The sequence below is a fragment of the Bufo bufo genome, chromosome 6 (assembly GCF_905171765.1).
Source record: "Bufo bufo chromosome 6, aBufBuf1.1, whole genome shotgun sequence".
Taxonomy (NCBI): Eukaryota; Metazoa; Chordata; class Amphibia; order Anura; family Bufonidae; genus Bufo; species Bufo bufo.
In genome coordinates, this window is record NC_053394.1 from 8,074,396 (window position 1) to 8,101,436 (window position 27,041).

Genomic DNA, 27,041 nt, shown 5'->3' on the forward strand with positions numbered 1-27,041 from the left:
CCCTCTAGTGGTGGCTGTATTATCTGTATGTAGTGAGCTCCCTCTAGTGGTGGCTGTATAATCTGTATGTAGTGAGCTCCCTCTAGTGGTGACTGTATAATCTGTATGTAGTGAGCTCCCTCTAGTGGTGGCTGTATGATCTGTATGTAGTGAGCTCCCTCTAGTGATGACTGTATTATCTGTATGCAGTGAGCGCCTCTTTTGGTAGCTATATTATCTGTATGTAGTGAGCTCCCTCTAGTGATGGTTGTATAATCTGTATGTAGTGAGCTCCCTCTAGTGGTGGCTGTATAATCTGTATGTAGTGAGCTCCCTCTAGTGGTGGCTGTATAATCTGTATGTAGTGAGCTCCCTCTAGTGGTGAGTGTATAATCTGTATGTAGTGAGCTCCCCCTAGTGGTGGCTGTATAATATGTATGTAGTGAGCTCCCTCTAGTGGTGACTGTATAATCTGTATGTAGTGAGCTCCCCCTAGTGGTGACTGTATATTCTGTATGTAGTGAGCTCCCTCTAGTGGTGACTGTATAATCTGTATGTAGTGAGCTCCTGCTAGTGGTGGCTGTATAATCTGTATGTAGTGAGCTCCCCCTAGTGGTGGCTGTATAATCTGTATGTAGTAAAATCCCTCTAGTGGTGGCTATATAATTTGTATGTAGTGAGCTCCCTTTAGTGGTGGCTGTATAATCTGTATGCAGCGAGCTCCCTCTAGTGGTGGCTGTATAATCTGTATGTAGTAAACTCCCCCTAGTGGTGGCTGTATAATCTGTATGCAATAAGCTCCCTCTAGTGGTCACTGTATAATCTGTATGAACTGAGCTCCCCCTAGTGGTGACTGTATAATCTGTATGTAGTGAGCTCCCGCTAGTGGTGACTGTATAATCTGTATGTAGTGAGCTCCCCCTAGTGGTGACTGTATAATCTGTATGTAGTGATCTCCCCCTAGTGGTGACTGTATAACCTGTATGTATTGAGCTCCCTCTAGTGGTGACTGTATAATCTGTATGTAGTGAGCTCCCTCTAGTGGTGACTGTATAATCTGGATGTAGTGAGCTCCCTCTAGTGGTGACTGTATAATCTGTATGTAGTGAGCTCCCTCTAGTGGTGGCTGTATAATCTGTATGTAGTGAGCTCAGGCTAGTAGTGACTAATAATCTATATGTAGTGGGGTCCCTCTAGTGGTGGCTGTATAATCTGTATGTAGTGAGCTCCCTCTAGTGGTGGCTGTATAATCTGTATGTAGTGAACTCCCTCTAGTGGTGGCCGTATAATCAGTATGTAGTGAGCTCCCTCTAGTGGTGACTAATAATCTATATGTAGTGGGGTCCCTCTAGTGGTGGCTGTATAATCTATATGTAGTGGGGTCCCTCTAGTGGTGGCTGTATAATCTGTATGTAGTGAGCTCCCTCTAGTGGTGGCGGTATAATCTGTATGTAGTGAGCTCCCTCTAGTGGTGGCTGTATAATCTGTATGTAGTGAGCTCCCTCTAGTGGTGACTAATAATCTATATGTAGTGGGGTCCCTCTAGTGGTGGCTGTATAATCTATATGTAGTGGGGTCCCTCTAGTGGTGGCTGTATAATCTGTATGTAGTGAGCTCCCTCTAGTGGTGGCCGTATAATCTGTATGTAGTGAGCTCCCTCTAGTGGTGACTGTATAATCTGTATGTAGTGAGCTCCATCTAGTGATGGCTCTATAATCTGTATGTAGTGAGCTCTCTCTAGTGGTGGCTGTATAATCTGTATGTAGTGAGCTCCCTCTAGTGGTGACTGTATAATCTGTATGTAGTGAGCTTCCTCTAGTGGTGGCTGTATAATCTGTATGTAGTGAGCTCTCTCTAGGGGTGGCCGTATAATCTGTATGTAGTGAGCTCCCTCTAGTGGTGGCTGTATATTCTATATGTAGTGAGCTCCCTCTAGTGGTGGCTGTATAATCTGTATGTAGTGAGCTCTCTCTAGGGGTGGCTGTATAATCAGTATGCAGTGAGCTCCCTCTAGTGGTGACTAATAATCTGTATGTAGTGAGTTCCCTCTAGTGGTGACTGTATAATCTGTATGTAGTGAGCTCCCCCTAGTGGTGGCTGTATAATCTGTATGTAGTGAGCTCTCTCTAGGGGTGGCTGTATAATCAGTATGTAGTGAGCTCCCTCTAGTGGTGACTAATAATCTGTATGTAGTGAGCTCTCTCTAGGGGTGGCTGTATAATCTGTATGTAGTGAGCTCCCTCTAGTGGTGACTAATAATCTATATGTAGTGGGGTCCCTCTAGTGGTGGCCGTATAATCTGTATGTAGTGAGCTCCCTCTAGTGGTGGCTGTATAATCTGTATGTAGTGAGCTCCCTCTAGTGGTGGCTGTATAATCTGTATGTAGTGAGCTCCCTCTAGTGGTGACTGATAGTAGTGGGTCGCTCTCTAGACCCTGTGGCCACCCCAGTGACAGTGGAAGTAACAGAATGGATGGACACTGATTTGCGCTCTCGGTTTTGTCCTGCAGCTTTCCTACAAATCAGACAAGGTTGACGGCGAATACTGTTACCCAGCAAACCTCGCTCCATCTTACCAGACCACAAAGAAGCTGCTCCCCCTGAAGGATGTAAGTCGCACAGGTTAAATACAAAGATGGAACAGGAGTCTCACAGCGGTACAGAGTATTTTAGGAGAGGAGTGTACTGATCTTGTCCATGGTCACAGACTGACCTTAGAGTTACATAGTGGAATGAGCAGGGCCCCCAGCAGCACAGAGTATTTCAGAGTGTGCAGATCACTGCGCGGCTCCTGACTCATTCCCGTTTCGCTGCTTTTTTCCTGCAGGTAAATTACCGGCAGAGCATTGACCGGGTGAAGTTCAGCTCTGTCACCGATACCCCGCAGATTGTACAAGCGAGGGTTAATGCTCAGCAGCTGAGTGATGTAAGTTAGCACGACCCTAACGGCTGATAATGCTTTGCCTTTCTTTCCCTCACTATTTTTAGGATCTCTGCTTGCTGACAGTGAATGGAAATGTTATTGTTTACACAAAACCCATCCTGACCTGATACTTCTCACAGCTGAGGGTTTGTTACAATTGTATCCATCTTAGACAATCCTCTGTGGGATAAACAGCCTGAAAGTGTCAGGGCAGGAGAGATTTGTGGATCCAATGACACAGTTGTAACAAACCCTCAGCTGTGAGACGTGTTTTCTGTCTCTTCAGCTGAATTACAGAGCGGAGTACGAGAAATCCAAGACCCGCTACACCCTGACCCAGGACGTCCCGGAATTAGTGAAGGCGAAGGCGAACGCTGAACTCTACAGCCAGGTACGGTCACATCACTGCATGCCGCCCCTCCCCCACCCGGGGGAACTGAGGGGGTAACACAGGGGGTCAGGAATCACTAAATATCCATCAGAAGTTCCCAGATCCTTTCCCAAGCTTCAGCACCTTTCAGATCCATCTGCTTCTAGGAAAGCTGGGTGACATCCAGTATGATCGCCATCATGGGTCAGAAGTTGTCACCCAGCTTTCCCAGGCTCCAGAATGTGGCATCTGCTCAGATATACAATGACCGTCCCCCGCCTATGCTGGGACCTGCATCACTGCTCCCTCCGCCATCTTGGAATCTGTCATGTTCCTGACTCCTTCCCATACATCCCATGTATATAATAGCTGTGCCCCTCCCCCCGTTATCCACCGCGCTCTGGGATCGGGGGCCCGCGGATCTCTGTGCATTTACTGATGGGATCCGTCTTTGTTACAGAACAGATACAAGGAGCAATGGAAGAAGAGCAAAGGGCAGAACTTCGAGATGAGCCTGGACAACCTGGCCATGATGGCCGCCAAAGCCTCAGGGGACCTGGCAAGTGACGTAAGTGGGGAGCAAGCGTGGCACAGCTCGAGGGGCAGCGATCCCACCGGGGCCACAGGGCTCCGCCTCCATATGGGGAGACACAGTGGCGGAACTAGAATTCTATGGGACCCAGGGTAAACTTTGGCCCCCCATTATAGGTTTGAATTTTGCCCCTTCAACGCTATATATATATAATTTTGCCCCCTCTGTATATATTAGATTTTGCCCTTCTCACTCTGTATATATTAGATTTTGCCCCCCCCCCCTCACTCTGTATATATTAGATTTTGCCCCCTCTCACTCTGTAAATATTAGATTTTGCCCCCCTCTCTCTGTATATATTAGATTTTGCCCCCCTCACTCTGTATATATTAGATTTTGCCCCCCCCCCCCTCACTCTGTATATATTAGATTTTGCCCCCCCCCCTCACTCTGTATATATTAGATTTTGCCCCCTCTCACTCTGTAAATATTAGATTTTGCCCCCCTCTCTCTGTATATATTAGATTTTGCCCCCTCTCACTCTGTATATATTAGATTTTGCCCCCCCCCCTCTCTCTGTATATATTAGATTTTGCCCCCCCTCACTCTGTATATATTAGATTTTGCCCCCCCCCCCTCTCTCTGTATATATTAGATTTTGCCCCCTCTCACTCTGTATATATTAGATTTTGCCCCCCCCCTCACTCTGTATATATTAGATTTTGCCCCCTCTCACTCTGTAAATATTAGATTTTGCCCCCCTCTCTCTGTATATATTAGATTTTGCCCCCTCTCACTCTGTATATATTAGATTTTGCCCCCCCCTCACTCTGTATATATTAGATTTTGCCCCCCCTCACTCTGTATATATTAGATTTTGCCCCCCTCACTCTGTATATATTAGATTTTGCCCCCCCCCCTCACTCTGTATATATTAGATTTTGCCCCCCCTCTCACTCTGTAAATATTAGATTTTGCCCCCCCTCTCACTCTGTATATATTAGATTTTGCCCCCCTCTCACTCTGTATATATTAGATTTTGCCCCCTCTCACTCTGTATATAGTTTATTTTGCCCCCCCTCACTCTGTATATATTAGATTTTGCCCCCCCTCACTCTGTATATATTAGATTTTGCCCCCCCCTCACTCTGTATATATTAGATTTTGCCCCCCCTCACTCTGTATATATTAGATTTTGCCCCCCTCTCACTCTGTATATATTAGATTTTGCCCCCCCTCACTCTGTATATATTAGATTTTGCCCCCTCTCACTCTGTATATAGTTTATTTTGCCCCCTCTCACTCTGTAGATATTAGATTTTGCCCCCCTCACTCTGTATATATTAGATTTTGCCCCCCCTCACTCTGTATATATTAGATTTTGCCCCCCCTCACTCTGTATATATTAGATCATGCCCCCCTCTCACTCTGTATATATTAGATTTTGCCCCCCCTCACTCTGTATATAGTTTATTTTGCCCCCTCTCACTCTGTAGATATTAGATTTTGCCCCCCTCACTCTGTATATATTAGATTTTGCCCCCTCTCACTCTGTATATATTAGATTTTGCCCCCCCTCACTCTGTATATATTAGATTTTGCCCCCCCTCACTCTGTATATATTAGATTTTGCCCCCCCTCACTCTGTATATAGTTTATTTTGCCCCCTCTCACTCTGTAGATATTAGATTTTGCCCCCCTCACTCTGTATATAGTTTATTTTGCCCCCTCTCACTCTGTAGATATTAGATTTTGCCCCCTCTCACTCTGTATATATTAGATTTTGCCCCCCCTCACTCTGTATATATTAGATTTTGCCCCCCCCCCTCACTCTGTATATATTAGATTTTGCCCCCTCTCACTCTGTATATATTAGATTTTGCCCCCTCTCACTCTGTATATATTAGATTTTGCCCCCCCCCCCCTCACTCTGTAGATATTAGATTTTGCCCCCCCCCCTCACTCTGTAGATATTAGATTTTGCCCCCTCTCACTCTGTATATATTAGATTTTGCCCCCCCTCACTCTGTAGATATTAGATTTTGCCCCCCCTCACTCTGTATATATTAGATTTTGCCCCCCCTCACTCTGTATATATTAGATTTTGCCCCCCTCACTCTGTATATATTAGATTTTGCCCCCCTTACTCTGTATATATTAGATTTTGCCCCCCCTCACTCTGTATATATTAGATTTTGCCCCCTCTCACTCTGTATATATTAGATTTTGCCCCCCCTTACTCTGTATATATTAGATTTTGCCCCCCCTCACTCTGTAGATATTAGATTTTGCCCCCCCTCACTCTGTATATATTAGATTTTGCCCCCTCTTACTCTGTATATATTAGATTTTGCCCCCCCTCTCACTCTGTATATATTAGATTTTGCCCCCCCCCCTCACTCTGTAGATATTAGATTTTGCCCCCCCTCACTCTGTATATATTAGATTTTGCCCCCCCTCACTCTGTATATATTAGATTTTGCCCCCCCTCACTCTGTATATATTAGATTTTGCCCCCCTCTCACTCTGTATATATTAGATTTTGCCCCCCCTCACTCTGTAAATATTAGATTTTGCCCCCCCTCACTCTGTATATATTAGATTTTGCCCCCCCTCACTCTGTATATATTAGATTTTGCCCCCTCTTACTCTGTATATATTAGATTTTGCCCCCCTCTCACTCTGTATATATTAGATTTTGCCCCCCCCCTCACTCTGTAGATATTAGATTTTGCCCCCCCCCCTCACTCTGTAGATATTAGATTTTGCCCCCCCTCACTCTGTAGATATTAGATTTTGCCCCCCCTCACTCTGTATATATTAGATTTTGCCCCCCCCCCTCACTCTGTATATATTAGATTTTGCCCCCCCTCACTCTGTATATATTAGATTTTGCCCCCCCCTCACTCTGTAGATATTAGATTTTGCCCCCCCCTCACTCTGTATATATTAGATTTTGCCCCCCCCCTCACTCTGTAGATATTAGATTTTGCCCCCCCCTCACTCTGTAGATATTAGATTTTGCCCCCCCTCACTCTGTATATATTAGATTTTGCCCCCCCTCACTCTGTATATATTAGATTTTGCCCCCCTCTCTCTGTATATATTAGATTTTGCCCCCCCTCACTCTGTAGATATTAGATTTTGCCCCCCCTCACTCTGTAGATATTAGATTTTGCCCCCCCTCACTCTGTATATATTAGATTTTGCCCCCCCTCACTCTGTATATATTAGATTTTGCCCCCTCTCACTCTGTATATATTAGATTTTGCCCCCTCTCACTCTGTATATATTAGATTTTGCCCCCCTCTCTCTGTATATATTAGATTTTGCCCCCCCTCACTCTGTAGATATTAGATTTTGCCCCCCCTCACTCTGTATATATTAGATTTTGCCCCCCCTCACTCTGTATATATTAGATTTTGCCCCCCTCACTCTGTATATATTAGATTTTGCCCCCCTTACTCTGTATATATTAGATTTTGCCCCCCCTCACTCTGTATATATTAGATTTTGCCCCCTCTCACTCTGTATATATTAGATTTTGCCCCCCCTTACTCTGTATATATTAGATTTTGCCCCCCCTCACTCTGTAGATATTAGATTTTGCCCCCCCTCACTCTGTATATATTAGATTTTGCCCCCTCTTACTCTGTATATATTAGATTTTGCCCCCCCTCTCACTCTGTATATATTAGATTTTGCCCCCCCCCCTCACTCTGTAGATATTAGATTTTGCCCCCCCTCACTCTGTATATATTAGATTTTGCCCCCCCTCACTCTGTATATATTAGATTTTGCCCCCCCTCACTCTGTATATATTAGATTTTGCCCCCCTCTCACTCTGTATATATTAGATTTTGCCCCCCCTCACTCTGTAAATATTAGATTTTGCCCCCCCTCACTCTGTATATATTAGATTTTGCCCCCCCTCACTCTGTATATATTAGATTTTGCCCCCTCTTACTCTGTATATATTAGATTTTGCCCCCCTCTCACTCTGTATATATTAGATTTTGCCCCCCCCCTCACTCTGTAGATATTAGATTTTGCCCCCCCCCTCACTCTGTAGATATTAGATTTTGCCCCCCCTCACTCTGTAGATATTAGATTTTGCCCCCCCTCACTCTGTATATATTAGATTTTGCCCCCCCCCTCACTCTGTATATATTAGATTTTGCCCCCCCTCACTCTGTATATATTAGATTTTGCCCCCCCCTCACTCTGTAGATATTAGATTTTGCCCCCCCTCACTCTGTATATATTAGATTTTGCCCCCCCCTCACTCTGTAGATATTAGATTTTGCCCCCCCTCACTCTGTAGATATTAGATTTTGCCCCCCCTCACTCTGTATATATTAGATTTTGCCCCCCCTCACTCTGTATATATTAGATTTTGCCCCCCCTCACTCTGTATATATTAGATTTTGCCCCCCTCTCTCTGTATATATTAGATTTTGCCCCCCCTCACTCTGTAGATATTAGATTTTGCCCCCCCTCACTCTGTAGATATTAGATTTTGCCCCCCCTCACTCTGTATATATTAGATTTTGCCCCCCCTCACTCTGTATATATTAGATTTTGCCCCCTCTCACTCTGTATATATTAGATTTTGCCCCCTCTCACTCTGTATATATTAGATTTTGCCCCCTCTCACTCTGTATATATTAGATTTTGCCCCCCTCTCTCTGTATATATTAGATTTTGCCCCCCCTCACTCTGTATATATTAGATTTTGCCCCCTCCCCCCTGTCTTATATATACGTATATGGCCAGCAGGTTCCCTTTCTAAATTCTAAAAAGTTCACAATGCCGGGGGCCCCCCGGGGTAGGCATAGCCGCATACATAAAAAAAAATACTTCCCTCTGTTCTGTTCCACTCCGTCTCTGCTTGCACAGTCAGTTGCGAGCACATCCCGCCATAGAACCGGATCCGTTTATAACGGATGCAGGCGGTTGTATTATTATCAGTAACGGAAGCGTTTTTGCTGAAACTGATATTTATTTCTAAGCCGTCACACTTGTGAACACAGCTTTGGATGTGACTAGAGAGTAAGACACGATGCAATAGCAGAACCAACTGAGAGACAAATACAGCTGAACTGGATGTGACTGGAGAATAATATATTATAACAGCAGAATCTATCAGATAAGGAAAAAATATATAATTTTTTTAATGCAGCTTTGGATGTGACTGGAGTGTAAGATGTGCTTTCTATCGCCTACAGATCAAATACAGAGAAGAATATGAGAAATATAAAGGAAAGGCGGCAGCGACCAGTGACTTGCGACTCCTCCATTCTATGCAAGTTGGGAAGCTGAGCAGCGAGGTGACAGATACACATCCGTATTTGTCCGCCATTACAGTCATCCAGCTTTCCTAAAAGCCGGAGCGGCTAATGTGCCTGAGACATCCCAAATCAGTGCCTGCCATTCCGGGGCCTGGGAAAGCTGGGTGACACGTATCATTCATTTTAGGGTAAAGCTATTGATGAAACTTGTTGATTTCCCTTCCAGATCAACTACAAGAAAGGATTCGAGGAGTCGAAGACGCGCTTCCATTTGCCGATGGACATGGTGAACCTGACTCACGCCAAGCAGGCGCAGGCACTGGCGAGCGACCTGGACTACCGCACCAAGCTCCACCAGTACACCCTGCTGCCCGAGGACATGAAGGTCGCATGGGCCAAGAAAGCCTACGGCCTGCAGAGCGAGGTCAGCGGTGGCAGGTGATATCCTGCAAGCTTGTGTTACAGATCCTCTCCATTTCCAAGATCTCTGCACGGTGTCAGTGAATGGGAGCATTCTGAACAGACCTAAGACATCAGATTGTTACAATGTATCTGTGTGGAGTCTAGACTGGATACATTGTTGCAGTGTCTGTGTATTAACCTCTTAGTTCCAGGACATTCCTTTGTTATCGCTGTCTTTCAGACCTAATATTACTGCTGGTGCAGGGGTTGTCACCCAGCTTTCCCAGAATCCCAGATTGATGCCTTGGGCTGAGATGTACCATTCAGGAGTCTGGGGGAGATGAGTGACCACAGGCCTGTAATTGCCACTCAGCTTTTCCAGGGTCAGATATGACAGTTCCAGGGCTTCTATTTACTGGGGATAGGGATGAAAACCAGTTTGCTGCAGAGTCCAGTGTATTGTGGGGGAGAAACTAAAGTCTGCTCCATCTGTTCTTTCCCAGCATCAGTACAAGTCGGACCTGGCGTGGATGAAGGGGGTCGGGTGGATGACAGAGGGAAGCCTGAACGTGAAGCAAGCGAAGAAAGCCGGAGATCTGGTCAGCGAGGTGAGACCTCAGAAGGGCCACCATGGTGGCCCCCAGCACAGTGGCCTCTCACCCAGCTTCTCTGGAAGCCTGAATGACAATCTGCTCCGCTGGGCAGTCGTACCCCCCACCCCCCTGTTGCTGCTCCATAGTGACTGTTTTCCATTCAGGGGTTTGGAAAAGCTTGGTGAGGGCTTTGTGGGAGGTTGGCCAGACTGGTCACCCAGCTTTCCTAGGAGCCAATAATGAAAGTTCATATTTTCTTAACCTTTTTTTTTTTTACAGACAAAGTATCGTCAGAAGGCAGACGCTCTGAAGTTCACCAGCGTCGCTGACAACCCGCAGATCAGACATGCTAAGAAGAGTCAGGAACTGCAGAGCGATGTGAGTGGGATAGGATTTAAAGGGCCAGGCGTGCAGAGGGGGTAAATGATCGGTTCTCCTCAGGATATGGAGGCAGATCCCTATAAACATAGCAGTGCGTCCACTTACCTGCATAGAGGGCATGAGGGTGACAGCCAGGTGAAAAAGCTACTAACACCATCATCATCACTCCCCATGTAGTAAGCCGCTAACAAGGTTTAAAGGGGAATTCCACCATTTTTCTGATGTGTCTTAAAGGCTATGTACATCTTTGGGTGCATTTTTTTTATGATTGCATTTTCCTCATATGGGGCTAAAAATAATTTTTTTAAATTGGTCTTTATTTAAAAAAAAATATTGAGCTGTTCTGTCACAAAGGGTTCATTGTTTTTCTAGCTGTGTGCATCCTGCTTTCACTTTGTCATCTAATAACCCTTTTCTCTAAATTGCTGAGAGGTCATAAACACTTATTAAGCCACATTCTTATCAGTAAGAGAAGGACTGAGCTATAATGAGTGTTTATAATGTCAGAGAGCAGAGATAAGGAGCCATCAGCTCCCCAACTGATGGAAAAGAGAGAAAATCCAAAGGCAGCTACTGGAGCATCTCAGCTCTGTACAGAGAAAAGGACTCCATATTTTTTAATAAAGACCAATTAAAAAATGTGTTTTTTTTGCTCATAATGAGTACAATGCAATAATAAAAAAAATGCCCCCAAAGGTGTACATAGCCTTTAAGGGGGCACCGTATGCGATGGTTGTTATTAAAATAGGCATTCGCCATGTTATGAATATTCTCCAGAGCTGCACTTACAATTCAGTACGCTTCAGAGCTGAAATCTTCCAGCGTTTCCTGATTGATCAGTGTCTGCAGAGATTGCCCTGGTGATTTGCAGTCTGAGAAATGTCATCTGTACAACAGGGACTGTACAATTATCGGATGTGGTGGATACTCCCCCCCCCCCCCCCCCCCCCACAATGCATTAAAGGGGTAACACTGTATGCAAAGGAAAACAATGTAACCTGAAAGTAAATCTCATGAGCCGCAACTTTACATTAGTATAGCTTGCTAAAGTTCTCATACCCCTCTGCTGGTCATGGTGATTTCTATAAGTCTGCACAGAAGATTGGGGGTTCTAGGATATTTAGGGGTATCAGTCCCATTTACTAACATTGTCTGATATTGTGATGCAGCTTGTGTATAAATCTGGCATGGAGGATCTCCTGCACCACTACACCATGCACCATGATGAGCCCACCTTCCAGCAAGCCAGGATCAACGCTACCAACCTCAGCGAGGTGAGGTCATTCCTCCACCCCAGGAACCCCAGACATTAACCCCTTAAAGACCGGGCCTATTACCAACCTTTTCATTTTTTCGTTCACATAGCCATATGAGGGCTTATTTTTTGCCACCATGTTTTGTATTGGAAATCGGGCAGAAAATTCTTTGTGGGGTAAAATTGAAAAAAAATGTGCTTTTTGACCTTATTGCTACAGAATCATAGTGGCAGCTTTATGTCAGTATGGTGCTGTAGAAGTAAGGAACATAGAATTATAACTCAGGATAATGCCATGCGCACCTGCAAGACGAGCAGTGTCCAGAACAGAGAATCACACTCTTACATGCAGCGTGATTTCTGGACTGAATACACTCATCTGAAAGAGCCCTTAGGGGGAGCTCAGGAGATTACTACATACAGATATATACAGCCACCACTAGAGGGAGCTCAGGAGATTACTGCATACAGATATATACAGCAACCACTAGAGGGAGCTCAGGATATTACTACATACAGATATATACAGCCACCCCTAGAGGGAGCTCAGGAGATTACTGCATACAGATATATACAGCCACCACTAGAGGGAGCTCAGGAGATTACTACATACAGATATATACAGCCACCACTAGAGGGAGCTCAGGATCTCACTGCATACAGATATATACAGCCACCACTAGAGGGAGCTCAGGAGATTACTGCATACAGATATATACAGCAACCACTAGAGGGAGCTCAGGATATTACTACATACAGATATATACAGCCACCCCTAGAGGGAGCTCAGGAGATTACTGCATACAGATATATACAGCCACCACTAGAGGGAGCTCAGGAGATTACTACATACAGATATATACAGCCACCACTAGAGGGAGCTCAGGATCTCACTGCATACAGATATATACACACTGAACAAAAATATAAACGCAACACTTTTGGTTTTGCTCCCATTTTGCATGAGCTGAACTCAAAGATCTGAAACATTTTCTACAGACACAAAAGACCCATTACTCTCTCAAATATTGATCACAAATCTGTCTAAATCTGTGTAGTGAGCGCTTCTCCTTTGCTGAGATAATCCATCCCACCTCACAGGTGTGGCAGATCAAGGTGCTGATTAGACTGCTTGAATATTGCACAGGTGTGCCTTAGACTGCCCACAATAAAAGTCCACTCTGAAATGTGCAGTTTGATCACACAGCACAATGTCACAGATGTTGTAACGTTTGAGGGAGCGTGCAGTTGGCATGCTGACTGCAGGAATGTCTACCAGAGCTGTTGCCCGTGCAATGAATGTTCATTTCTCTACCATAAGCCGTCTCCAAAGGCGTTTCAGAGAATTTGGCAGTACATCCAACCGGCCTCACAACCGCAGACCACGTGTAACCACACCAGCCCAGGACCTCCACATCCAGCATGTCCACCTCCATGATCGTCTGAGACCAGCCACCCGGACAGCGGCAGCAACAATCGGTTTGCATAACCAAAGAATTCCTGCACAAACTGCCAGAAGCCGTCTCAGGGAAGCTCATCTGCTCGTCGTCCTCATTGGGGTCTGGGCCTGACTGCAGTTCGTCGTCGTAACTGACTTGATTGGGCAAATGCTCACATTCGATGGCGTCTGGCACGTTGGAGAGGCGTTCTGTTCACGGATGAGTCCCGGTTTTCACTGTTCAGGGCAGATGGCAGATGGCAGACAGCGTGTGTGGCGTCGTGTGGCTGAGCGGTTTGCTGACGTCAGCGTTGTGGATGGAGTGGCCCATGGTGGCGGTGGGGTTACGGTATGGGCAGGCGTATGTTATGGACAATGAACACAGGTGCATTTTATTGATGGCATTCTGAATGCACAGAGATCCCGTGAGGAGATCCTGGGGGCCATTGTTGTGCCGTTCATCCACGAGCATCACCTCACGTTGCAGCCTGATAATGCACGGCCCCATATTGCAGGGATCTGTGCACAACTCCTGGAAGCTGAAAACATCCCAGTTCTTGCCTGGCAGCATACTCACCGGACATGTCACCCATCGAGCATGTTTGGGACGCTCTGGATCGGCGTTCCAGTTCCTGCCAATATTCTGCAACTTCGCACAGAAGAGGAGTGGACCGACATCCCACAGGCCACAATCAACAACCTGATCAACTCTATGCCACGGAGATGTGTTGCACTGCGTGAGGCAAATGGTGGCCGCAGATAGGGGGGGTCAGAAAACCAGTCTCCCAGTAAGGCAAAACTGCACATTTCAGAGTGGCCCTTTATTGTGGGCAGTCTAAGGCACACCTGTGCAATATTCATGCTGTCTAATCAGCACCTTGATCTGCCACACCTGTGAGGTGGGATGGATTATATTGGCAGAGGAGAAGCGCTCACTACACAGATTCAGACAGATCTGTGAACAATATCTGAGAGTAACGGGTCTTCTGTGTCTGTAGGAAATGTTTCAGATCTTTGAGTTCAGCTCATGCAAAATGGGAGCAAAACCAAAAGTGTTGTGTTTATATTTTTGTTCAGTGTATATTAACCCATTGAAGTGAATAGCATTTTGAACCCCTCCCCCCACATCTGCAGTATTTCTTATAACCCCCCTTATGCTTTACCTTTTCTTTTCTCACCTTCTTGCTTTCTTTGTCCAGACATTATATAAGAACAGCTGGGAAAAGCAGAAGGAGAAGGGATTTGAGCTGACTTTGGATTCGTTGTCCATCTTGACCGCCAAAGCCAAACGTGACCTCGCCAGTGACGTGAGTTCTCGATCCATCCGCCTCATAGACAGTTCCTGACTCCCGGATTAGGCTACTTTCACACTAGCGTTATTCTTTTCTGGTATTAAAATCCGGTAAAAGGTCGCAATACTGGAAAAAAACGCATCAGTTTTGTCCCAATGCATTCTGAATGGAAAGCAATCCGTTCAGCATGCATCAGGATTTCTTCCCTTCCGTCCCTTGTACGGTATTTGACCGGACAAAATACCGCAGCATGCATTAATATATTAATACCGGATCCGGACAATTGCCACATCGCCGGATCCGGTTTTCCGTTCTGCGCATGTACAGTTCTTTCTAGCTTTAAAAAACTTAAATACAGGATCCGTTATTCCGGATGATACCAGAAAGACGGATCCGGTATTTCAATGAATAAGTCTAACGGATTTCTGGATTCTTCTAACGCTAGTGTGAAAGTCCCCTAAGAGGCTGCTTCATACAGTTGCAAGAAAAAGTATGTGAACCCTTTGTAATGATATGAATTTCTGCACAAATTGGTCATAAAATGTGATCTGATCTTCATCTAAGTCACAACAATAGACAATCACAGTCGGCTTAAACTAATAACACACAAAGAGTTAAATGTTACCATGTTTTTATTGAACGCACCATGTAAACATTCACAGTGCAGGTGGAAAAAGTATGTGAACCCCTAGACTAATGACATCTCCAAGAGCTAATTGGAGTGAGGTGTCAGCCAACTGGAGTCCAATCAATGAGATGAGATTGGAGGTGTTGGTTACAGCTGCCCTGCTCTATAAAAACACACACCAGTTCTGGGTTTGCTTTTCACAAGAAGCATTGCCTGATGTGAATGATGCCTCGCACAAAAGAGCTCTTAGAAGACCTACGATTAAGAATTGTTGACTTGCATGAAGCTGGAAAGGGTTATAAAAGTATCTCCAAAAGCCTTGCTGTTCATCAGTCCACGGTAAGACAAATTGTCTATAAATGGAGAAAGTTCAGCACTGCTGCTACTCTCCCTAGGAGTGGCCGTCCTGTAAAGATGACTGCAAGAGCACAGCGCAGACTGCTCAATGAGGTGAAGAAGAATCCTAGAGTGTCAGCTAAAGACTTACAGAAGTCTCTGGCATATGCTAACATCCCTGTTAGCGAATCTACGATACATAAAACACTAAACAAGAATGGATTTCATGGGAGGATACCACAAAGGAAGCCACTGCTGTCCAAAAAAACATTGCTGCACGTTTACAGTTTGCACAAGAGCACCTGGATGTCCCACAGCAGTACTGGCAAAATATTCTGTGGACAGATGAAACCAAAGTGGAGTTGTTTGGAGGAAACACACAACACTATGTGTGGAGAAAAAGAGGCACAGCACACCAACATCAAAACCTCATCCCAACTGTGAAGTATGGTGGTGGGGGCATGATGGTTTGGGGCTGCTTTGCTGTGTCAGGGCCTGAACAGATTGCTATCATCGAAGGAAAAATAAATTCCCAAGTTTATCAAGACATTTTGCAGGAGAACTTAAGGCCATCTGTCCACCAGCTGAAGCTCAACAGAAGATGGGTGCTGTAACAGGACAACGACCCAAAGCATAGAAGTAAATCAACAACAGAATGGCTTAAACAGAAGAAAATCCGCCTTCTGGAGTGGCCCAGTCAGAGTCCTGACCTCAACCCGATGGAGATGCTGTGGGCATGACCTCAAGAAAGCGATTCACACCAGACATCCCAAGAATATCGCTGAACTGAAACAGTTCTGTAAAGAGGAATGGTGAAGAATTACTCCTGACCGTTGTGCACGTCTGATCTGCAACTACAGGAAACGTTTGGTGGAAGTTATTGCTGCCAAAGGAGGTTCAACCAGTTATTAAATCCAAGGGTTCACATACTTTTTCCACCTGCACTGTGAATGTTTACATGGTGTGCTCAATAAAAACATGGTAACATTTAACTCTTTGTGTGTTATTAGTTTAAGCCGACTGTGATTGTCTATTGTTGTGACTTAGATGAAGATCAGATCACATTTTATGACCAATTTGTGCAGAAATCCATATCATTCCAAAGGGTTCACATACTTTTTCTTGCAACTGTAAATATCTATAAAACTTTAATGTCCGGGAACAATAGATTCACTGAATTGAGCTCTTCCAGTCGTCTATATGATTGAAATGATATCAACTGTTTCTGCATCGGGGAAAGCTGTGTGATAATCAAGATGGCTGATATCGCGGCTCCTTCACGGGTGATCCCCCAGTTCTCCAGGCTCTGATGATACGATAGCCGCGATACACCCCCCGCTGGCGCTGATGTGGTCCATGGACAGAACTGGCATCCCCGGTGCTCCTGCTCCTGGAAGGGTCTCCTTGGCGTCTGTTACAGCAGCCACTTGCTATCACCCAGCTTTCCCAGATTCCTGCACAGCAGACCTGTAGAGGGGGGTCACTGTCTCTTCCTTCTCATCAAGGACCCTGGATGTAAAGAAGAACCCCCACCATGGAGTCTCTGGTGCACATTATTCACCAAAGCAAGGGCAGAGACTTTAAGCTCCTGGGCCCCAATTTTAAATCTGTGACAGGGCCCCCAACCCCAGTCAGAATACTGGGAGCAGAGGGGTTTTGGGGTTCCTTCAGGCACCAGGACCCAGATGTGACTGCTACCTCTGGTTATTAGAGTACCAGTAGCCTCAGGGGTGCACCGGTCCAGTTTACACCTGGCTGAGATTCACATCAGAGGCGCCTGGCACGGAGTCAGTATCACACAACCCTAAGGTGGCGCTAGAGTGGGCGCTGTCAGTGCCCAAGGGGTTGTCTTCTGTAGCTGACCTTGGTCCCATGAGGAGCTGATAAAAGCGGTGCCCATCTACTGGCTATTGGGACGGAACTCACTGGGTGCCAGTGGCGTTGCTAGGGTCTCAAAAGATCCGGAGCCCAAGCCCCAATGAATATAGCTCGCCCTGAAATGCCCCCAGTATTTATACTGCCCTCTGCTGTCATAATGCTCGTCCTGAAATGCCCCCAGTATTTATAATGCCCCCTGCAGTGCCCCCTGTAGTTATATTCCTCCCTTTAGTGCCCTCAGAAATTATAATTCCTGAGCCCCTTTACCATACAGTCCCATGTAAATAACACTACTTCCCTCTGCCGTAGAGACCCATGTAAAAAACATCACACCATCTCTCCAGCCCCCTCCAATATACAGTCCCAGATAAATAACATCATCCCCTCCCCAGCCGCCCCCCAACATGCAGTTCCATGTAAACAACATCACCCATTCAACATTCAGTCCCATGTAAATAACATCACTCCCTTCAGCCCAGCATTAACCACAACTCCCAGCATTGCTCTGCCTCTCCCTTCACTTCCCTCTCCTCATGTAGCAGACATCACCACATCTTTCTCCCCAGGACTTCTCCTCTTCACTGCCGTCCTCTCCTGCACTGGTCACATTATGGTGACATCATCGCAGGTCCTTCTAAACCACCGCATTCACCACTGAATACATGACCTGTGATGTCACCACAGGTCCTTCAGCTCTTCCAGTGCCTTACATTCAATTGTATTGCCGTCCTGAGGACTTACAGTTGTATCTATCTGACAGGCAGGACATCCGGGGCCCGGGACAGAACATCAGGGGCAAAACAATGCTCTCCATTACGCAAAGGTTCTGCTGAAAGCTACAGCTTATTCCAGGATTTTCATTTTCTAGCTCTGTGCTTGCTGTCAGTGAATAAGACCACTCCTGTTTACATTCAGAGGCAGTAATCATGCACATAACTAAGGGTACTTTCACACTAGCGTTGTTAGAATCCGTCAGGCAGTTCCGTTGCCGGAACTGCCTGCCGGATCCGGAAATCCGTATGCAAACGGATATCTTTTTTTTCCGGATCCATTAGACTTTTTCATTGAAATACCGGATCCGTCTTTCCGGTATCGTCAATCGTCCGATGCGTCCAATTTCCGGCAAGTGCGGTAGTGTTCCGGAATTTTGGCCGGAAAAAATATCGCAGCAAGCTGTGGTATTTTATCCAGTCAAATAACGTACAAAGAACGGAACGGAAGACATCCCGATGCATACTGAACGGATTGCTTTTCATTCAGAATGCATTGGGACAAAACTGAAGCGTTTTTTTTTTCGGTGTTGAGACCCTTTACCAGATTTCAATACCGGAAAAGAATAACGCTCGTGTCAAAGTACGCTAATCCTGCTCCTGGCTGAGGGTTGGTTACAATTGTATCTTGCCTAGACAGCTGGTTTGCTACAATGTATCAGACTAGTCGAGGCCACAGAGCATTGTCTAGCCTCCTAACAATCACGTTAAAATTGGAAAAACCCTTCCAAAAATGTCACTTTTTTTTATTATAGATTTGTGTGTCTGCAGTAAATCTTGTTGGCGCACAACTCAGGGGACACTATTGCATTTTTAACCCCTTAGTGATGTCATTAATTTTAGCCTTAACCACTTAAGGACCACAGGTTTATACCCCCCTAAAGACCAGGCCCTTTTTTACTAATCGGCACTCCACAACTTTAGCGGTTTATTGCTCGGTCATGCAACTTACCACCCAAATGAATTTTACCTCCTTTTCTTCTCACTAATAGAGCTTTCATTTGGTGGTATTTCATTGCTGCTGACATTTTTACTTTTTTTGTTATTAATCGAAATTTAACGATTTTTTTGCAAAAAAATGACATTTTTCACTTTCAGTTGTAAAATTTTGCAAAAAAAACGACATCCATATATAAATTTTGCTCTAAATTTATTGTTCTACATGTCTTTGATAAAAAAAAATGTTTGGGTAAAAAAAAAAATGGTTTGGGTAAAAGTTATAGCGTTTACAAACTATGGTACAAAAATGTGAATTTCCGCTTTTTGAAGCAGCTCTGACTTTCTGAGTACCTGTCATGTTTCCTGAGGTTCTACAATGGCCAGACAGTACAAACACCCCACAAATGACCCCATTTCGGAAAGTACACACCCTAAGGTATTCGCTCATGGGCACAGTGAGTTCATAGAACTTTTTATTTTTTGTCACAAGTTAGCGGAAAATGATGATTTTTTTTTTTCTTACAAAGTCTCATATTCCACTAACTTGTGACAAAAAATAAAAACTTCCATGAACTCACTATGCCCATCAGCGAATACCTTGGGGTGTCTTCTTTCCAAAATGGGGTCACTTGTGGGGTAGTTATACTGCCCTGGCATTCTAGGGGCCCGAATGTGTGGTAAGGAGTTTGAAATCAAATTCTGTAAAAAATGGCCGGTGACATCCGAAAGGTGCTCTTTGGAATGTGGGCCCCTTTGCCCACCTAGGCTGCAAAAAAGTGTCACACATGTGGTATCTCCGTATTCAGGAGAAGTTGGGGAATGTGTTTTGGGGTGTCATTTTACATATACCCATGCTGGGTGAGATAAATATCTTGGTCAAATGCCAACTTTGTATAAAAAAATTGGAAAAGTTGTCTTTTGCCAAGATATTTCTCTCACCCAGCATGGGTATATGTAAAATGACACCCCAAAACACATTCCCCAACTTCTCCTGAATACGGAGATACCAGATGTGTGACACTTTTTTGCAGCCTAGGTGGGCAAAGGGGCCCATATTCCAAAGAGCACCTTTCGGATTTCACTGGTCATTTTTTACAGAATTTGATTTCAAACTCCTTACCACACATTTGGGCCCCTAGAATGCCAGGGCAGTATAACTACCCCACAAGTGACCCCATTTTGGAAAGAAGACACCCCAAGGTATTCGCTGATGGGCATAGTGAGTTCATGGAAGTTTTTATTTTTTGTCACAAGTTAGTGTATTATGAGACTTTGTAAGGGAAAAAAAATAAATAAAAAATCATCATTTTCCGCTAACTTGTGACAAAAAATATAAAAGTCTAGGAACTCGCCATGCCCCTCACGGAATACCTTGGGGTGTCTTCTTTCCAAAATGGGGTCACTTGTGGGGTAGTTATACTGCCCTGGCATTTTCCAGGGGCCCTAATGTGTGGTAAGTAGGTAAATGACCTGTGAAATCCTAAAGGTGCTCTTTGGAATGTGGGCCCCTTTGCCCACCTAGGCTGCAAAAAAGTGTCACACATCTGGTATCTCCGTATTCAGGAGAAGTTGGGCAATGTGTTTTGGGGTGTCTTTTTACATATACTCATGCTGGGTGAGAGAAATATCTCGGCAAAAGACAACTTTTCCCATTTTTTTATACAAAGTTGGCATTTGACCAAGATATTTATCTCACCCAGCATGGGTATATGTAAAATGACACCCCAAAACACATTGCCCAACTTCTCCTGAGTACGGTGATACCAGATGTGTGACACTTTTCTGCAGCCTAGATGCGCAAAGGGGCCCACATTCCTTTTATGAGGGCATTTTTAGACATTTGGATCCCATACTTCTTCTCACGCTTTAGGGCCCCTAAAATGCCAGGGCAGTATAAATACCCCACATGTGACCCCATTTTGGAAAGAAGACACCCCCAAGGTATTCAATGAGGGGCATGGCGAGTTCATAGAAATTTTTTTTTTGGCACAAGTTAGCGGAAATTGATTTTATTTATTTTTTTCTCACAAAGGCTCCCTTTCCGCTAACTTGGGACAAAAATTTCAATCTTTCATGGACTCAATATGCCCCTCACGGAATACCTGGGGGTGTCTTCTTTCCGAAATGGGGTCACATGTGGGGTATTTATACTGCCCTGGCATTCTAGGGGCCCTAAAGCGTGAGAAGAAGTCTGGAATATAAATGTCTAAAAATTTTTACGCATTTGGATTCCGTGAGGGGTAGGGTGACTTCATGTGAGATTTTATTTTTTGACACAAGTTAGTGGAATATGAGACTTTGTAAGAAAAAAATAATAATTTCCGCTAACTTGGGCCAAAAAAATGTCTGAATGGAGCCTTACAGAGGGGTGATCAATGACAGGGGGGGTGATCAATGACAGGGGGGTGATCAGGGAGTCTATATGGGGTGATCACCCCCCTGTCATTGATCACCCCCCTATAAGGCTCCATTCAGATGTCCGTATGTGTTTTGCGGATCCGATCCATGTATCCGTGGATCCGTAAAAATCATACGGACATCTGAATGCAGCCTGACGGGGGGGTGATCAATGACAGGGGGGGTGATCAATGACATGGGGGTGATCAGGGAGTCTATATAGGGTGATCACCCCACCTGGAAGGCTCCAGGGAGCTGCCTGTATGTGTTTTGCGGATCCGATCCATCTATCAGTGGATCCGTAAAAATCATGCGGACGTCTGAATGGAGCTTTACAGGGGGGTGATCAATGACAGGGGGGTGATGAGGGAGTCTATATGGGGTGATCACCACAGTCATTGATCATGCCCCTGTAAGGCTCCATTCAGACGTCCGTATGCGTTTTGCGGATCCGATCCATCTATCAGTGGATCCGTAAAAATCATGCGGACGTCTGAATGGAGCTTTACAGGGGGTTATCAATGACAGGGGGGTAATCAATGACAGGGGGGTGATCAGGGAGTCTATATGGGGTGATCACCACAGTCATTGATTACGCCCCTGTAAGGCTCCATTCAGACGTCCGTATGCGTTTTGCGGATCCGATCCATCTATCAGTGGATCCGTAAAAATCATGCGACGTCTGAATGGAGCTTTACAGGGGTGTGATCAATGACAGGGGGGGGTGATCAATGACAGGGGGGGGTGATCAATGACAGGGGGGGTGATCAATGACAGGGGGGTGATCAGGGAGTCTATATGGGGTGATCACCCCCCTGTCATTGATCACCCCCCTATAAGGCTCCATTCAGATGTCCGTATGTGTTTTGCGGATCCGATCCATGTATCCGTAAAAATCATACGGACATCTGAATGCAGCCTGACAGGGGGGGTGATCAATGACAGGGGGGTGATCAGGGAGTCTATATGGGGTGATCACCCCCCCTGGAAGGCTCCAGGGAGACGCCTGTATGTGTTTTGCGGATCCGATCCATCTATCAGTGGATCCGTAAAAATCATGCGGACGTCTGAATGGAGCTTTACAGGGGGGTGATCAATGACAGGGGGGTAATCAATGACAGGGGGGTGATCAGGGAGTCTATATGGGGTGATCAGGGGCTAATAAGGGGTTAATAAGTGACGGGGGGGGGTGTAGTGTAGTGGTGCTTGGTGCTACTTTACTGAGCTACCTGTGTCCTCTGGTGGTCGATCCAAACAAAGGGGACCACCAGAGGACCAGGTAGCAGGTATATTAGACGCTGTTATCAAAACAGCGTCTAATATACCTGTTAGGGGTTAAAAAATCACATCTCCAGCCTGCCAGCGAACGATCGCCGCTGGCAGGCTGGAGATCGACTCTCTTACCTTCCGTTCCTGTGAGCGCGCGCGCCTGTGTGCGCGCGTTCACAGGAAATCTCGGCTCACGCGAGATGACGCCAATCGGCGTTAGCGTAGCCTGAGGGAGCCGCCGCGATGACGCCTTTCGGCGTTACAGTTGCGGCAACTGGTTAAGAACCAATAATATTTCCCCCCTTTGTGTTCTAGCAGTCATAACTTTTTTACTTTTTCTTCTAAATTTTTATTTTATTTTGCGGGAATAGTTGTAGGTTTTTTAGGAACCATTTTAGGGAATATATATTGTGTATTAAATAACTTTTATTATTTTAATTTTAGGGGGAAAGATTAAAAAAACAGCAATTTTTACATTATTTTGTGGATTTTTTTTACGGCTTTCACTGTGTGGTAAAAATAACAGAATTTTATTATGTGGGTCTGTACAATGATGATAATGTCCCATTTCTAGATATTTTTACAGTTTTTTTTCCTTCTCCTCCTGCAGCCTGTCAGCTCTGCAGCTGCTCCCTCATTCTCCTCCACACTGACAGGGAGGGAGTCTGCTTTATCTGCTCATATCTCTGGTTTGGTACCAGCAAGAGTATTGTTTGAAAACTGACATTCTAAGCTTTCGGACAATACCAGAATGACAGCAATACGTTCAGTACAGGGGAAGATATCACTGATAGAAATCGGGATGCTGTGAATAAAGCTGAAAGTGAAAGTAAAAGCAGGTTTTACCCCCGATTATTCCCGACTCGATTTCTAACAGTGATTTCTCCTCTGTTGCTTGGACATTAGCTGTCATTTTGGTCTTGTATGAAAGTCTGGAATATCAAACAAGACCAGTTGCACGTTTCTAGCTGCTACTATTCCGGAGAAAGCAGCATCTAAAGCCGCCCTCCCCCCTCTATTGTAACAGTTAGCTACTTTTCCCACTGCCCCAGATGGACTCGGGGAAAACAATTAGGTGGCTAGACTGGATACAATTGTATGCACTTCTTAGCTGAGAGCACAGGTAGCTGTGCATAGCGTTATGCTTCTCATTCACTGAAAGCAAGTAGAGATCTTGAAAACAGTAAGGGACATAAAGTCTATAAGAAAGTTGTAGACTTTTTATTTATACAGTGGCCTCTGGGCTGTCCTTTCCTACATGAGGTTCTCCATAGTCTTCTCATGACCTCCTGAGGTGGTGACATCTGGAAAGGGGTTTCTTCCTCATGACTTATGTCACTCCCTGCAATTGTCTTATCTGCAGATCAAGTATAAGGAAGAATATGAGAAGACAAGGGGCAAGATGATTGGGGTGCAACGGGCTGAGGAAGACGCCACAATTTCCCACTCTCTCCAGATGACCAAAATGCAGAGTGATCTCGAGTACAAGAAAGGTTTTGAGGACACAAAGTCACGCTATCACGTATCCATGGACATGCTAGACATGGCACATGCGACCATGGCACAAGCCCTGGTCACTGATCGTGGTTACAGGACGGTGCACCACCGATATAGTGCCCTGCCTACTGACATGAAGGTTCAATGGGCAAAGAAGGCCTATAATCTGCAGAGTGATGTAAGTGCAACCAGGGTAATCAGGGAGATGGCAAAAAAGAGGTCCCACCCAAGCAGAAGCAGCTTATTAGAGAGCATACAATTAGCTGGGGGATTACAATTTCAGGGGCTTCTAGAGTTCTTCACCAGCCTTATCAGAAAGATCATCTACATAGAGTGTGCAACACTTGAAATGTTTTTTTTTTTTTTTCTCTGACAAAAAGTTCCAAATCACAAGCTTTCAGCATACAGATATACACAGCTACAACTAGAGGGAGCTCAGGAGATTACTACATACAGATATACACAGCTACAACTAGAGGGAGCTCAGGAGATTACTACATACAGATATATAAAGCCACCACCAGAGGGAGCTCAGGAGATTACTGCATACAGATATATACAGCCACCACTAGAGGGAGCTCAGGAGATTACTGCATACAGATATATGCAGCCACCACTAGAGGGAGCTCAGGAGATTACTACATACAGATATATACAGCCACCACTAGAGGGAGCTCAGGAGATTACTACATACAGATATATACAGCCACCACTAGAGGGAGCTCAGGAGATTACTACATACAGATATATAAAGCCACCACCAGAGGGAGCTCAGGAGATTACTGCATACAGATATATACAGCCACCACTAGAGGGAGCTCAGGAGATTACTACATACAGATATATACAGCCACCACTAGAGGGAGCTCAGGAGATTACTGCATACAGATATATACAGCCACCACTAGAGGGAGCTCAGGAGATTACTACATACAGATATATACAGCCACCACTAGAGGGAGCTCAGGAGATTACTACATACAGATATATACAGCCACCACTAGAGGAAACTCAGGAGATTGCTACATACAGATATATACAGCCACCACTAGAGGGAGCTCAGGAGATTACTACATACAGATATATACAGCCACCACTAGAGGGAGCTCAGCAGATTACTACATACAGATATTTACAGCCACCACTAGAGGAAACTCAGGAGATTACTGCATACAGATATATACAGCCTCCACTAGAGGGAGCTCAGGAGATTACTACATACAGATATATACAGCCACCACTAGAGGGAGCTCAGGATATTACTACATACAGATATATAGAATCACCATTAGAGGAAACTCAGGAGATTACTACATACAGATATATACATTAAAGGTCTTTGTCGCACTGTGTGGATTTTTTGCTGTGCATAGGGTTCCGACCCCAAGTATCTATACGCAGTGTTTCCCAACCAGTGTGCCTCCAGCTGTTGCAAAACTACAACTCCCAGCATGCCCGGACAGCCTTTGGCTGTGCGGGCATGATGGGAGGTGTAGTTTTGCAACAGCTGGAGGCACACTGGTTGGGAAACACTGAATAGACATAAATCACAGAAGATGTTTGTCTTGATCAATGTATTTTCCTTTTTATTTCAGAAAAATAGGTAAAGCAGCAGTACGTGTAAACGTTTTCGGCTCGCAGGCCTTCATCGGACACTGTACCGCAGTTAGGTAGAAAATACAAAGAAGTGTTGTACACCGGAGGTAGAGGTGCAGGCACGCAACTACCTTTCTGGTGCGTACCTGCACCTCTACCCCCGGTATACAACACTTCTTTGACTTTTCTACCTAACTGCTGCACAGTGTCCGTTGAAGGCCTGCGAGCCGAAAACGTTTACACGTACTGCCGCTTTACCTACTTTTCTGAAATAAAAAGGAAAATATAGATATATACAGCCACCACTAGAGGGAGCTCAGGAGATTACTACATACAGATATATACAGCCACCACCAGAGGGAGCTCAGGAGATTACTACATACAGATATATACAGCCGCCACTAGAGGGAGCTCAGGAGATTACTACATACAGATATATACAGCCACCACTAGAGGGAGCCCAGGAGATTACTACATACAGATATATACAGCCACCACTAGAGGGAGTTCAGGAGATTACTACATACAGATATATACAGCCACCTCTAGAGGGAGCTCAGGAGATTACTACATACAGATATATACAGCCACCACTAGAGGGAGTTCAGGAGATTACCACATACAGATATATAAATATAAAATAATGTCGCACTAGAATGAGGTGGGGATCCAACAGAGGTGCTCCCACTGACAGACAACACCCAGTCTGAAAAAGTAGAATAAATATAAAAATGGAAGTGGGGCACTCTCTTAAGTGAAGGGATCTTTATTATACAATGGTATATATATAAATACAATAAAATTTATTACAGCAGCAGATAAAAGCAAAGTATCAGTCCTACAATAGTATTAAAATTATATTAAATAGTAATCAACATAGATATGGATCCCAAATAAATATATAAATTATTTCATTGTTGTTCCACTCTTCAAGTAGTTATTCAAATAGATATTCATAGAAATACTTTCATTGATGTTATTGATTTATTTGTGTGCCTGCAGGCAAGTGAAAGATAATTCCTTAGTATAACCAGTCTCTTGTAAGCTTCAATCTGTAACTGAGCAGAAAGTTCTCCTGTTGGGAGTAGTAACAAGCTGCAATTCAGTACGTCTGCAACTTTGTATCAACACATGTGCGTATACTGTCCAAAATTCAAAGCAATGTAGCTATTCAATGATTGCGGTAGGTATTGGAAAAGCTACTAATGCATACAGCGGCGTCCCGCTGTGTTTGGTAAAGCGATCGCTATAGGATCAGTGTAATCGTAGCCCGGC

General features: G+C 44.9%; 1 protein-coding gene across 1 annotated transcript in view; it reads left to right on the top strand.

Annotated features, from left to right (window-relative positions):
- LOC121004617 (nebulin related anchoring protein) overlaps positions 1-27,041 on the top strand; it is a 113,316-nt gene that overhangs the window by 45,769 nt on the left and 40,506 nt on the right. The window contains exons 12-22 of the mRNA XM_040436847.1: positions 2,490-2,588; positions 2,807-2,905; positions 3,189-3,293; positions 3,733-3,840; positions 9,033-9,134; positions 9,322-9,519; positions 10,001-10,105; positions 10,370-10,468; positions 11,641-11,745; positions 14,364-14,471; positions 24,037-24,348. Of these exons, the coding sequence (XP_040292781.1) occupies positions 2,490-2,588; positions 2,807-2,905; positions 3,189-3,293; positions 3,733-3,840; positions 9,033-9,134; positions 9,322-9,519; positions 10,001-10,105; positions 10,370-10,468; positions 11,641-11,745; positions 14,364-14,471; positions 24,037-24,348 (1,440 nt within the window). The remainder of the gene's footprint in view (positions 1-2,489; positions 2,589-2,806; positions 2,906-3,188; positions 3,294-3,732; positions 3,841-9,032; positions 9,135-9,321; positions 9,520-10,000; positions 10,106-10,369; positions 10,469-11,640; positions 11,746-14,363; positions 14,472-24,036; positions 24,349-27,041) is intronic.